The sequence below is a fragment of the Pinus tabuliformis genome, chromosome 1_2 (assembly GCF_031772625.1).
Source record: "Pinus tabuliformis cultivar Carrire ecotype Pingquan chromosome 1_2, CPIR1, whole genome shotgun sequence".
Taxonomy (NCBI): domain Eukaryota; kingdom Viridiplantae; phylum Streptophyta; class Pinopsida; order Pinales; family Pinaceae; genus Pinus; species Pinus tabuliformis.
In genome coordinates, this window is record NC_142298.1 from 706,210,602 (window position 1) to 706,225,275 (window position 14,674).

Consider the following 14,674-nt stretch of genomic DNA (forward strand, 5'->3'; position numbering starts at 1 on the left):
GGCTTTGGTATGTACAAGTCTCCAAGTTCAATAGGGGGTTAGCCAATGGCCCTATTAGGTCGTTTCAACCTCTAGAGGGGGTGACATGTCCGTGGTACATCCCTCAAATGATAGGTGGCAAATGATATAATAATGAAATGGAGTGGGGATTAGGGGAATCATCCAGATCACATGTCAGGGTGTAAGGGTAGCTATAATAAGGGAAGCCCACACCTGGGTATAAGAGTGTAGGAGGGAGAAAATCGTGGTACATGAGATACCTCGACCTTTATTTTTCCACCCTTCTTCATATGCCTTTTGCCTTTTATTGATTTTTCTTCATAATTGCTCGAGGCTCCATGGGATGAGAGCATGATGTGTAATATGTAGCAGTTAATACCCCCTTAAGGTGGGGCGACTCATTGCCTACCAGGGGTTGGGACAATCATGGGTTCCTTAATAATAGAGTGGGATCATCTAGGGCCCATAGGAACCAGGGTGATGGCCATGGATAAGGGGTAGAGCTCATGTTTGGCATTTGCCCATGTGCTAAATTTGTATGTCCCGACCATTTTTTGCATTTTGTGGTACATTTCTTGTTGAGAGGAGCCAAATTATGCTTTTTCTTTTCTTTTTAGCTGCATCAACCTCCGGGGCATCATTCCAGGCCCGACCCAAGGTGTGGACAAGGGGAAGGGGAGCCCAACCCTATGTGGACCCAATGGACTCATGTGGAACTGGATGGGAAAATGGATGAATGGGGCTAAAATGAGCAGAAGGGGAGTGGTGTAGGTGGTATTGGGAAGCAGGACCGTGCAACCAAAATCGGGATTTCCCATGTAGTGCCAAGTTCCAACCCAAAAGCCAAATGGTCAATAAAGGAGTCCCATGGGACTAGGTTACAAGGGGAGCCATGAAATCGGGCAGTGGAGACAAGAATACAAGCCTAATCCACTATTTCCGCCAAATCCCCCCCACCAATCCATGCCCAAAAGTGCTTGTGACAAGTAAGGAAAATTACTCAACCATACCAATGAAAATCCATACCTTTGGGGTCGGGAGGCCCACCTCCAAACATACATTCATGAGAAGTGGTCGAGGGACCACGTGGCTGGCTCAGGTGGCGGAGAAAATGGCACATCGAGCTATCTGGTGGCTACAAGGGGCTGTTGGCTGCCGACTGAGGAACATCTAGGGGAAAAATTTTCTCCTATACACACTATCCACAGGTGGCTTGTAACATGGCTGACTGGATATGAAGAATAGGAGAAAAGTTTTCTCCTATAGGGTCACCCATTTTGGTGGGTAATAGGCACATGGGGGAAACACAACAGTGACAAATACAAAAAATATGGAGATAGTATTTTGTTGTTGTTTTCTTTAATCTATAATGCATTATCTTGCAAGAAAATAAGAATGATACACAAATTGACATTTTAGAAGAAGTCCCATGTCTATATTAACCAGTGTTGCGAACATCTTGATAACATCCCGATTTTATCTCGAAATCACGATTTTTTGGCCTAGCCGATGTTTGCCAATTTTTACTGATATTTTCCCGATTTTTACGATTTTTTGGTTTTCCGGACCCTTCTCGATTTTATCCTGATGTCGATGTTCGCAACATTGATATTAACTGTCATAGATGAGTACATGTGGCCTTTGCTAATGCAAATCCCATTTCCTCATGTTATAGAATACAATGGAGATGATACAATCCTTGCAATCCTCAAAACTGTCAGGTTTGCTGAATTTTGAATGGGATATGAAATTCTATTTTCTTCATATGAAGTCCAATGATGTTGGAATTACTCTCAAACATCTTGAAACAATTAATGATATTGTTAAAAATTTAACTAAAATGATAAACAGGAAAATTAATTACCAAGGTTACAATCTCCTCAAAGCTCAATCTTGTATCTTTGTTTTGTCCTAAAGGGTTCTTGGCACAGACTTGGTGATAGGATACCTTTTTATGGACCCCAAGCCCCTCATAGGCACTTAGGTCAACCTGGAAACTTCGAAAAAAGTGCCCAAAACATAATTGAAAATGTACAAAACACCACTAGACATATTGTATTGGCATTTCCAGATTTGGAAACGTCATATGATGCATTTGGTTATGTTTCCAAAGCATTTTTTATCTGTTTTCACGTCTCCAGGTGCTTTGGGTAGTGGTACGTGGCCAGACTAGGTGTATCTTGCAAAATAGCAATGAGCCTTGTGATGGTATGCATAGATGCATTTACTAGTTGCCAGGTGAAGGCATATGTACCCTTTGGCCTTTTAAAAATTAGCCTAGTTAATATATATTAATGATTATCATTATCATTATCATAATCATCATCGTCATTTTTATTAATGTTTGTTACAAATAATGATTCTATTGTTCACATGTACAATCAGTAAGATAAAGTGCACTAATTTGTGGTTAACAGCTAGTTTGTTTGGGCTCTTTGCAAGCGACAACTAACATTGTTATTAGATAGATTATAACTAGTTGCATTGCATATAACATGGAATTTACTTTTCCATCACACAAGTTTGTGCTCTGTACTTTGCAAAATGATGATGATTATGACAGGTGTGGTTGGTTTGGCTAGAAACGGGCTGATGATACCTTAGCAGTTGTTCAAAGAATAGTGTAATATGTTCTCTTTATGGCACCAATAGAGGTATACAATTCATTTTGATGTAATAATGATCATGATCATTATATCCTGCCCATTTTCTAGTCATTTATTGTGCATACAACTAAAGTTAATTCTAGATAAATGAGAATGTATCAACACTCCGACTTAGTACAATAATGAAGATTTTAAAAATATTTAAGGATGAACTTTTTAAGAGAATATGGGATAAATGAACTGGTTTCAATCCTCAGACATGGCTGATTTTACTTATATATTCACTTTACTTTTGATGACAGCCTCTTGTAGCAGGAGCAGCTTTGGGTTTAGAGGGGCAGGTATCCTCATTTGGAGAAACTAATGTTCTTTTTCTATTTATTTATATCTATGTATGAGCTAGACTAATGAATGGGTAAAAAATAGCTTAATTAAATAACTATCAGGCCAACTCTAATGTGATTCTTGTTGATTGTGAGTTTCAGCTTACTGTTTACCATCATAATCAAGGGCCATGTTACCGATGCTTGTTTCCTACACCACCACCAATGGATGCATGTCAGCGTTGCTCTGATAATGGAGTTCTTGGAGTAGGTAAAGCTCTTTTTTCATTAAGATGCCATGTCCAATTGATAATGTTTCTCTTTGCACTAATAAAAGTAGTGCCATCAATGCCTTTATAGTGAAAGGCGTGTAAAAGTAGGCAGCATTGCATGAATAAAAAATAAAAAGTAATTCAAATTCCCCAAAGAAGGAAATTCAATTTTATTGGTCACAAATGACCTTTCATTTCATTTCCTCACTTGACTCCTATATTGTCTCTATGTCAAGCATCTACTTTATTCATTGACATCCATACATGTCTCATAAAATAAGTTGCCCATGTTATATTCTCACACCTCCCTTTAGCACAAAAATCGTCCCCCTCTCCCTCTTTAATCATGTTACCATCAACCAATGTACATATTTTACAAAGAAACAAAGATGAAGAATCACAACACATGGGCTATCTATGGCTGCTCTCCTTAAGACACAAGTGGAATAATCTTGAAGTTGCTATCACACTTCGGTATCCTGATGCTGAAGGTAGAGTCTACCTAAACAATTATATCACCCCATTTAGTTTCCATCACCCACATATTGAAGGTCGAAATCATGGCTTCAAACTAATGCGGTGAAGTCACCTAGACAACTTACCATCCCAAACATCTCCTGTAAACAGTCTCCTCTGTTTGGACTCTGGAGACCATGTCTTATAGGATATTTGTGTTATCACTTGTAAATTCCTGTCCTGCAAAATGTAAATCAAGTCCAGATAATTACAGGAAACAAACCACTGTCACCATGCTTGATTTCACTCACGTTGAATTTAGTGCATGCTAACTTCAGGGGTTATCCCTAAAGGATCTAAGAAGACAATTGCAAACCAACAATGATCAATGGCATGTCAAATTAATTAAAAAAGTTTGCATGAAATATGTGTGTAAATTTTACTAACAACAAGAAAAAATCACTCTAAATAGTAAAAATGCTGGAAAACACAGAAACAAATGCAGAAAAATACTAGTTAAAGTTGAGTGCATGAATCACAATGAAAACTCTGAATTATTGTGTGAAAACAGAGATGACAGCAAACTGTTTTTTTTTTTTTTCTATGCTGAAAAAACAGGAATTAAAGACTCCTTTTATATTTATTATATTTATGATGCACATGAATTGAGAAAGAGGTATAACTCATCTGGTGCATTGTAAATCCAGATCACATCCCAAGATGAGATCACCCAGGCCCCACTGACACAGTAAGCAATTTAGATCCTCCTCTAGGTCATCCTCCAGACAATCTTCTATCTTGAGTTTTCTTCATTCGACCTCAGATGTTAAAGGAGTTAGCTCTACCGGATCTTGATATGTTGGCCTTCTGGGCACTCCATACTGTGGATCCATGTACATTGTAAATCCCTTTTTCAGATCTGTTCTCTGCTTTTTGTTCAAGCTTGTGGTAGCTTTGGAAGGTCTTCTACATGAGCTTGGTCTTTTAGCATGTAGGAGATGGTTAATTGCCTCTTTAGGTTGCTTGCTTGGTGGAAGAAGTGATTTATGACTTCTTTCTTAAGTCTAACTTAGGAAAAGTACAATAATTAAAGTCAATTAATTATTGTGGAATATTAAGCCACAGTGCTAAGGATAAATAATAAAATTATTTAAGTGACTTAGGTATGATCTTAACTGTTGATCTAAAGTGAGGTGAGATCTAATCTCAATCGTCAATCACTTTGGAGATTAAGGTTAGGGATTTGGCTTAATGAAGATTTTAAAGAGAAGCCTAAGGGAGAGGTGAAGACACAAGACAAGAGGCAACAATTGCATTTTGAGAAAGCAATTTTCTCAAAGAAGGAGAGCAATTTTCTCTAGAGCGAGAGGCTCATCTAGACCGAGGAGAAAGAGGAAGAGTGCAGGGATTCAGGAGTGTTTCCTGGAGGCCGAGATTTTGATATTGAGAGAGGCTGAATTGCTAAAGTGTGAAGGAGGGTGTGAATTGGAGAGGTTGATTTATTTGGGGCTGAATTGCTGGTGATGGGTGGGCCAAATTATTCAAGGGCTGATTTCTAGAGAGGCCGAAATTCCCTTGGCTGAATTATTCCTAGTACCTAGATTTTAATGGAGCTTGTTCTATGGCTGATTTCTACAGAGGCCGAAATTCCCTTGGCTGAATTATTCCTAGTACCTGCATTTTAATGCAGCTTGTTCTATGTTTTTCACTTCTCTTTCAAGAGAAAAGTCCTATTTTTCTTATAGGCTTGAGTTTGAAGTGGCTAACAACATAACAGAATATCAAGAGCTTCTTTTGGGTTTAGAGTTGGCAAGGGATATGGGGATTAAGTTGTTACACATCAAAGGAGATTCAGATTTGGTCATCCTCTAGGTTAAAAACAAGTTTGCTTGTGAAAGTGAAAGGTTGAAAAGATGTAGGAATGCTATATGGGACAAAATGAAATTTTTTGATGCATTAGAATTGGTAGCAATTCCTAGAGAAGAAAATAAAGGAGTTGATTGTTTGGCAGTGGTTGCTTCAAGATTCAGCTTCATGAAGAACTGATGAAACTATAAATGAAAATGGAAGTTAATTTCAGGCCATCAGTACCAAATAATCTAGATCATTGGCAGGTCTTTAATGACGAAAGACAAATCATAAGGTTTATTAACAATATGAATGAGTTTGCAGATTTTCAAGGTAGTTACAAAGAGGAAGGGGATAAGTATGTAGAATGTGAAAATGACAGGATAAACCCCACTCTTAGAGGATTTATTGCTCTAGAGCAGCTTCTTGATAGACATGATGGTCAAAGAAAAAAGAAAGAAAATAAGTTGGAGCCTAGGGCTCACATTGAAATAAATATTGGGACTAAGGAAGATCCCAAAATGATAAAAATTGGAAAAGGAACAACCGATAATGGAAGGAAGCAGCTGGTTAATCTACTCCTAAAGTATAGAGATGTGTTAGCATTCACCTATGGTAAGTTGAAAGGTTATAGAGAGGATGTGAAGCAATGCACCAGACCTCTTAAAGATGAGAATGCTAAGCCTTTTAGGCAGAAATTGAGACAAATTAATCTTAAGTTAGCTCCTTGGTGCAAAAGGAGCTCCAAAAGATGTCGGTTGCTGGAATTATAGCTCATACTCGGCATTCCACATGGTGTTCAAATTTGGTGATTGTAAGGAAAAAGAATGGTTCCATTAGGTTATGTGTTAATTTCAAGAACCTTAACTTGGCATGCAAAAAGGACATTTACCACTTGCCTAACATGGAAAGTTTATTGCAAAGGGTCACAAGGTCTAGAATGATGTCATTGCTAGATGGATTCACAAGCTATAATCAAGTCATGGTCAAGGAGGATCAACACAAGACTACTTTTGTAATATCCCAAACGAGATATTTGACTAATTTTGCAGAAATCTAACTCAACCAGAATTTTTCCATAAAATTACCATTCATTTAACATAACATTGGCATGTAAAAATATAATCAATAAAATATGGCAAACAAATAACAAGTTGAACAGGAACAATCTAAGCTTTTATTATAATAGATAAACTGGGGTTACATGCATATACAACCAAAATAGCTGAGATGAAAAGCTGGCCTCCAAGGTAATCTGTTGCACTACACTGGCCCCCCCAAATTGACATGAACTGCATTGCTAAGCTTTCCTGTGAATTCTGGATGAATTCACTGAGGGTAGGTGGGTACTCGCCCAAACTCACTGAATCACCTAAGGGTCTCTATCTTGGGGCTACAAAAGAAGTAGAGAATTAGGTTTTGAAACCTCTCGTACAAGAAGAAAGATAAAATCCAAGATGTCCCCTAATGGCCTCCTCCTCTTTTATAAATCTGATGGACCCCTCGAGAACTTCCTATTTTATTATTATTTTAATCATTGAGCACATTGCCGTCTTATTAAAATATTCTTTTTAATGTGTTAAAATGGTAAATTGACCACCATGCCTCCTCAGGTTACTGAAAATCACTTCTAAGCATCCCATCTTGTAGATCTTCTCATTTCGGTTCCAACGAGCTATTACACTAAGGGGTTCCGTCAAGTATTCCTCTTGGAATGCCACCTTAAGCATAATTAATTGAGTTAGACCCAATAATAACCCTGTTTCTCGAAAGTTGTCGGAATGCAATGGAACGAAAGGCAAGCTGTGCAGATGATGGAATATGCTAAGGGAATGTCCTGGGATCCCATAGAAACTCAAAACCCCATGAAACATCTCCAAAAGCCCCTGGGCCCGTTGATGAAGTAAACTTGCACCTGTGACCTGTCTGCCTCCAATCTTGAACGTCTATCCATAAGGAAGACCAGAAAAAGGAACATCACAAATCCTCTTGCCCCAAGATTGCTTGCCCTCAAGCAACCCAAACCCATGGACCAGTCTGGTGGCCCAATGCAACTGAGACCCAATGCCCGGATCCCATACAAACCACGGGGTGATGCTATGTCTCTGTGTCAGCCCACCATGAACGGGCCCCTCAATGCCTGGATCCCATACCAATCTTTGTTTGAACCTGTCATCAACAAATCCTCTTGCATCCCAATGCCACCAAGAACAAGCGTCAACGCTCCATGGCTCCTACTGTGCAATAGCTCCGACTATGAATGTTGCCCCATCAATTGCGTACCAATTCATTACCTCTCTCCAGTGCAACCCTTGGCATAGGCTAAGGTTAGCCCCACTATGTAAATGCATGCCTGAAATGCTGGAAAGTTGTTGGCCTATCTCCCACTCCCAACTGGAGCATGTAGTATTCCTCATGTCTAAGGGTCCCTGTTACATTATGCTCCCGAATGAGAATATCGTGCCACTAACAAGATACCAACTCATGATCTCCTGCCAATCCATCCTGTGGAAAGGATCGCATGCATGTGCACTTGTATATGGCATGAGTCCACTGTGTTGCACTATGCTCAACTCATGTAGCTCTGCCCAACCAGTCAACCATATATGTCTAGGAATCCCTGCCTCTCTTCCTGTAAGTGGGCAACCCATGCTACACGCCTTGTCTATGTACTCCTGGAGAGGGCTGCTGCCTGGAAATACTGCAGCTTTGCTAGCTGCCACTGCATCTACCTACACCTTGTCAATGGGTAGACCCAAGGATGGATGCAACATTATCTCCAAAAGAGCCTCCCTCATCTGACCAGAAACTCCATGCTCCCCTGCTCGTCACCTGCAAAACTGCGCTATCAGGTCTCAATGCCTCTTGATGACCAATGTCTGCAAATACTACCTCCCTGGTGGTTGTCAGTACATCTGCCTGCTCCTCGTCAACGGTTGGCCCCAAGGATGTCTGCTCATCCTCCTCCATCATGGGCTCAACATGAGCCACTAGTTGACTCTCCAAAGATGGCCCATCATGGGCACTGTGCTCCACCATGTGCTGCTCATGCTAAATTGGAACAAGCAATTTCTCATCAATCTCCTATACCAAACATGGTTGCATCTCTAAGTTGCTGTCAACAACTCCCCATGACTGCTTATGCTCCTCAGAGGTGTCCTCATAAGAACCCATGGATTCAACTATAAAAAAAGAATCCTCTCCCTGAAAGTTAGAAGGAATCCCCTCTTGATCTACCCCAATCATCTCCTCGGTGTCACTCATGCAAGAGTGGTCAGATCCCCAAGGTTCTTTGCAAATGAAGCAAAGACCTTTCCTACTCAACTCATTCTTGCTGCATGGTTGGTCACCACAAATCCCTCGCTACTCCTACTGGGTTAGCTGCCTCCTGATGAAAATCATGTTTTTCCTAACCACCCCTTTGACTAACTCATAGGCAGCTGGCGAGATAACCTGTGTCTTCCTCCAAATGGCTAACAATTTGGTTTACAACTACTTGCGAATAATGTCACCTTCCACTAGTAATGAAGATAAGATATCTCACATGTTGGCTTTTACCTCCTTAGAGTGATGCTCCCTAATGTTGGTGAAGAAGGATTGGCACATTTGAAGGATCAGATCATCCTGCTCTAGATCAAGCAGGACTACATAGGATTTGATTTTGGACATGCAGTCTAGGATTACGAGCCTTCTAACAAAGTTTGAGCTTTGGGTTTCATGCAATCCCGAATAACATTCTATAATCAATTGAAAGACCCTCTTCACGATGTCATCATTATAGGGAGGATAAGGTGCTACTATCCTCGGAATATTGCTGAAATAGGATGCGATGATAAGCTTCGTTTTTTCTCCCAGATGCTCTAAGAATCTGGCTTGTACCAATGCAAGTATAACTGGTTCCAGAGCTCAATATAAACTCTAATCAGATTGACCCACTTTGGAAAGATAGGATTCTAGCTCTTCCAATGTGAGGTCATATCTTGATCTTCTAGCCTTTAAATCTAACGCAAGTACGAAAAGCCAATTCCCCAGTTCTTTCTCCTTTTGTAAATCCCTTAGATAATTCTGTTGGAGCATATTATGTACCTTCCTAGAGAAGGTGTTGTTGTTCTGTCTTGTTTTTGGCTGGTCAAAAGAGGTACTGCTGCTAGAGGGTTTGAATTGTTGTTGACCAAACTCCTTGAGGATTCCCATGAGAGTTTCTAGGGATCTTTCTAGGTCTATCTTAGAATCAAGACTATGTTTTGCTAGCATATTGCCTTTGTAATATCCCCACGGAAACTATCACTGTTTTTCCCCTTCTCTGAGTTTTGGATGTTGTTTATTCACTGGGTTCTCTTGATAATTTTTCTGCATATGACTATAGGCTACACTAAAAGTTGTGGTCAAGATAACATTTTTTCATTGCTGTAGGTGATTTTTACACATTTAGTTTAGAAATAAGCATAGTAGCATAAAGTTTCTCAATACAATATGAAAGTAAATCTTTGCTTCAGAAATTCATAGCCCATTTGTGTTGATTTGGGGTAGCATCGGATGTGCTCTAGCCATGAAAATTGGTGGAGAGGCTAAAGCACATGAGATCTCCAAGACCCAAAAATGGTTTGGGCAGAATATAATCGGTTTGGGAGATATTAAAATAATTAATATTTTTAATGGAGTTCCTAAGTCTAAACTTAGAAAAAATAAAATATTAATGGGTATTAATATAAAACTGGGTTAAAAGGTTCCAAAAGTCATGCATCAAGTCAAATCTAATCTTAGCCTTTGATTAGAGATTTAATCTCGGCCGTTGAAGGACCAACAGGAAACGTATAAGATGAGGCTTGAGGGTCAGTTGGAGAACACACTGAGGGAGACCAATAAGTTCGATTTCTGGAGTAGGGTTAGTTGATAAATTCGAACTAGTGGTCTGGAGAGCAGCAAGTATGGAACAAAGAGTTAGGATCAGCACTAGAAGACCAGCGCAGAGGCAGAAGAGGCAGACATAGAGGCAGTAGGAGACTGCGTAGTCACTAGAGGGCCTGTGTGGGTGACGCAGAGAGGCCCGGGGCTAACGTAGACAAGCAGGGGCTGACGCAAAGTGTTTGGGAGCTATGCAGAGGTTAGCCCGGCTGACGCTGGGACTGGGAGAAGTGCTGGAGAATTTTTCTCTCGGTTGGGTAAACCAGTTTGGCACCCTGTTATACGAAAGAATTGCTGAATAATAAAATCCTCCCTTGCTGCACCAGTTTTCCCACTTTGGGTTTTTTCGGGGACTGTTGTCCAAAATATTTGTGTTGATGTGTTGATTCTTGTGCATGTGTTTGTTTCTGAATTATGGTGTGATATCTATAGCAGAATTTATTTTAATGTTTATTGAATGAATTTCATAAATAACTTATTGGAATTAAGTAGACAAAGTAAATCAGATGTTGCAGCGATAGAATTTTCACATGGTATCAGAGCAAGTAATCAGAGATAGGAAGGGAAAATCAATTATCGGTCGAGACTATGATGCGGAGGCATCCACGTCAGGAGACTCGCACATATATTCAGAAATCCGCGCAAGATAAAGTGATTTTGATTTCTCTATGTTGGCTTCCAGGCTAGAAGAAGAAGTGGCTTGTATGACTAGTTCTGCATCATTAGAAGTATGGTATATAGACAGTGGAGCCTCTTGGCATATGACGAGAATTAGGGAATGTTTCTCAGATTATCGAGAAGAGAAGATGAACTTTCAGATCACCATGGGGAACAAGGCAAAGTGTACTCCAGTAGGGAGGGGTACCATAGTTTTTCAAACAGAATCGGGAGAACGGTTCCATGCTACCAATGTGCTGCATGTACCAAGATTGGGGATGAACTTACTTTCCGTGTTGCAACTTCAAGGCAAGGGCTATGATGTCTTCTTCATCAAGGAGAAAGTATATGTCAAACACCCGAGCTGGAAAAAGAAAGTGTAGATCGGGATCAAAAGTAACAGGTTGTACAGATTACAACTAGAATCACCAATGGCACTAATAGGCAGTCATGGAGACAAGGACTTGAACGAACTATGGCACAGAAGAATGGGACATTTGCACCATGGGGCTCTGAGAATTCTCAGGAGCACTATAACAAGAGTTCTGGATCTTTGTACGGAACGAGATGATGTATGCAGAGGATGTGCTCTAGGAAGTATTTCCTAGAAGTAAAAACAGGGCCAAGAGTGTACTAGGATTGATACACTTAGATATCTGTGGATCTATGTCCACTAAAGCTTTGAGTGGTGCCGAGTACTTCCTTACCTTTATTGATGATCACTCAAGAAAAACTTGGATTTATTTTCTGAAAACCAAGGACGAGGCTTTCTATCGATGCAAAGAGTTCAAGGCTATGGTGGAGAATCTGACTGGGAAGAAAAGAAAAGTTTTGCACTCAGATAATGGTGGAGAGTATGTCGATAATGACTTCACTGATTTTTGCACTAAGGAGGGCATCAGAAGAGAGTGGACAACTCCTTACAATCTGGAGCAGAATGGAGTAGTAGAAAGGAAGAACAAGACTATTGTAGAAGCAGCTAGGGCCATGATGTATGATCAGGATATGCCAAAATTCCTATGGGCAGAAGCATGCAACACAACAGTCTATGTTCAAAACAAGACTCCTCATCGGGCGTTGGCAAGATTACTCCAGAGAAAGTTTTCATATGGAAGACACCTGAAGTCAGTAATTTAAGGATATTTAGGAGCTTAGCATATTGCCGTGTACTCGAGGAAAAGAGGAAAAAGCTAGATCAAATTGCGGAAAAAGGATACCTAGTGGGATATAGCGAGAACACTAAGGCATACAAAATCTATCTTTCAGGGACTAGGAAGGTAGTGGTTCGACGATATGTGAAGTTCATGGAGGACAGGGCTTTCAGAAAATCTCGTGAGATGCCTTCCGAGGAGCAGTCAAAAGAGGAGTCATTGGTTAAACTTCTTCAACCAACGGAAGTAAAGAATTATTTCTTGGATCAGGAAGATTCACAGAATGAGGAGGAGCTAATAGAAGCACCTGCTGGCAGAGGAAGAACTAGCAGGGAAATTCGTCAGATTCTGCGAGATGCAGAGAACTTCATCGGTGCGCCAAGAAACAATAAGAGGGAGCAAAAACAAACAAATAGATATCAGGCATTAGTAGATCATGATGGGGAGCCTGCCAGTTTCCAGGAGGCAGCTCACCATTAGGTTTGGCTAGATGCAATGGTAGAGGAGTACAACTCCATAAGGGTGAACGATGTTTGGGAGGTAGTGCCAAGGCCTCAAGACAGATTAGTGGTAGGTTTGAGATGGATCTACAAGATCAAATACGCTGCAGACGACAGTGTTGAGAAATGTAAGGCCAGGTTTGTAGGTAAGGGGTATGCTCAAAAGGAAGGAATTGACTACGAGGAAACCTTCGCCCCGATAGCCAGGTGTACATCTATTAGGACCGTGATATCTCTTGCAGCACAAATGGGGTGGGAGATTCATCAGATGGATGTAAAAACGACTTTTCTGAACGGGGTAATAGAAGAAGAGGTATACATTAAACAACCAGAGGGATTTGAGACACATGAGAAGAAGTCCCATGTATGCAGGTTGAAGAAAGCCCTGTATGCGCTGAAACAGGGACCTAGAGCATGGTATGGTCGAATCGATGGCTACTTGCAGACAATGGGATTTGTCAAGAGTGATGCGAATTCAAATCTCTACTATCTGGTTGTAGAGAATGAGCTGCTAATCTTAGTATTGTATGTGGATGATCTCTTTCTGACAAGATCATCCAGGCTCATTGGGGACTGCAAGAAGAATCTAGCCACAAAATTCGATATGAAGGATTTGGGACGAATGCATTATTTCCTAGGGTTGGAAGTTTGGCAGCAAAAGGGAGAGATATTCCTTGGCAAGGGGGTATGCTACAGAAATCCTGAAAAGATTCAGGATTGAGGATGGTAGATCCATGGCTACTCCAATGATCACCAACTGGAAGAAGATTGATGCATCAGAAGACAAGGATGTTGATCCCACCTTATACAGGCAGCTCATAGGGTCCCTGATGTATCTGGTCTTAACCAGGCCAGACATTTGCTGCGCTATCAACACCCTCAGTCAGTTCATGGTGGAACCAAAGAGGGCGCACTGGGCGGCAGCCAAACATGTTCTCAGGTATTTATAGGGAACAATCGATTATGGACTCTTGTACACTAGGGGTAAGGATATCAGATCGAGTGGATTTACTGATGCAGATTGGGTAGGAAGTTCAGTGGATTGGAAAGTACCTCTAAGTACTATTTCAACATTGGATCAGGAATGACTTCTTGGTGCAGTAGGAAACAAAAGTCCGTGGCTCTGAGCTCATCTGAGGCAGAATATATGGCGGCGAGCACAGCTTCGTGTGAGGCAATATGGCTTAGAAAATTGCTTATGAACCTATTCAGAAGAAAAATGGAGGCAACTAGGATCATGTGCGATAATCAGAGTTGCATCAAGCTCTCTGAGATTCCAGTGTTTCACAATCGGTCAAAGCATATTGATATCCGTTGTCACTTTGTCAGAGACTACATCCAACGAGGAGCTGTACAGTTGAGCTACACTCCTATAGGAGAACAAGTGGTAGACATCCTTACCAAGGCCCTTGGAAGAACCAAGTTTGATTATTTCAAGGAGAAGATGGGGATGATAAAGAATCCATTTCAATAGTAGAAATGGGTATGCTGTTGCAACGCAGTAGGAGTCAGCAGTAGCATGATGCAACATGCTGAGTAGGAGTTTGTAGTGCAGATGCAGTGTTGGGAAGATGGACCAGCAGCAGCACGGATGCAGAGGGAGCTGCAATACAAATGTAGCAATGGTAGTGATAGAGCCATAGGCAACAATACAAGATGCAACAATGTAGGGGATGTTGGGCAGGGAGGCTTAGCATCAACACAGGTACAGAGGCCGTATGATCAGACTAATGCTCAGTGTGGAGTATTACTAGAGCACAGTCCTCGCTAAGAGGGAGTGTTGATTTGGGATAGCATCAGATGTGCTCTAGCCATGAAAATTGGTGGAGAGGCTAAAGCACATGAGATCTCCAAGACCCAGAAAGGGTTTGGGTAGATTCTAACCGGTTTGGGAGATATTAAAATAGATAATATTTTTAATGGAGTTCCTAAGTCTAAACTTAGGAAAAATAAAAT

At 40.8% G+C, this 14,674-nt stretch overlaps 1 protein-coding gene across 1 annotated transcript in view; it reads left to right on the plus strand.

The window, feature by feature from the left end:
• Positions 1–14,674, plus strand: part of CNX5 (co-factor for nitrate, reductase and xanthine dehydrogenase 5) — a 286,044-nt gene that overhangs the window by 152,034 nt on the left and 119,336 nt on the right. Inside the window, exons 7-8 of the mRNA XM_089395837.1 lie at positions 2,909–2,947; positions 3,092–3,200. Coding sequence (XP_089251963.1) covers positions 2,909–2,947; positions 3,092–3,200 — 148 coding nt within the window. The remainder of the gene's footprint in view (positions 1–2,908; positions 2,948–3,091; positions 3,201–14,674) is intronic.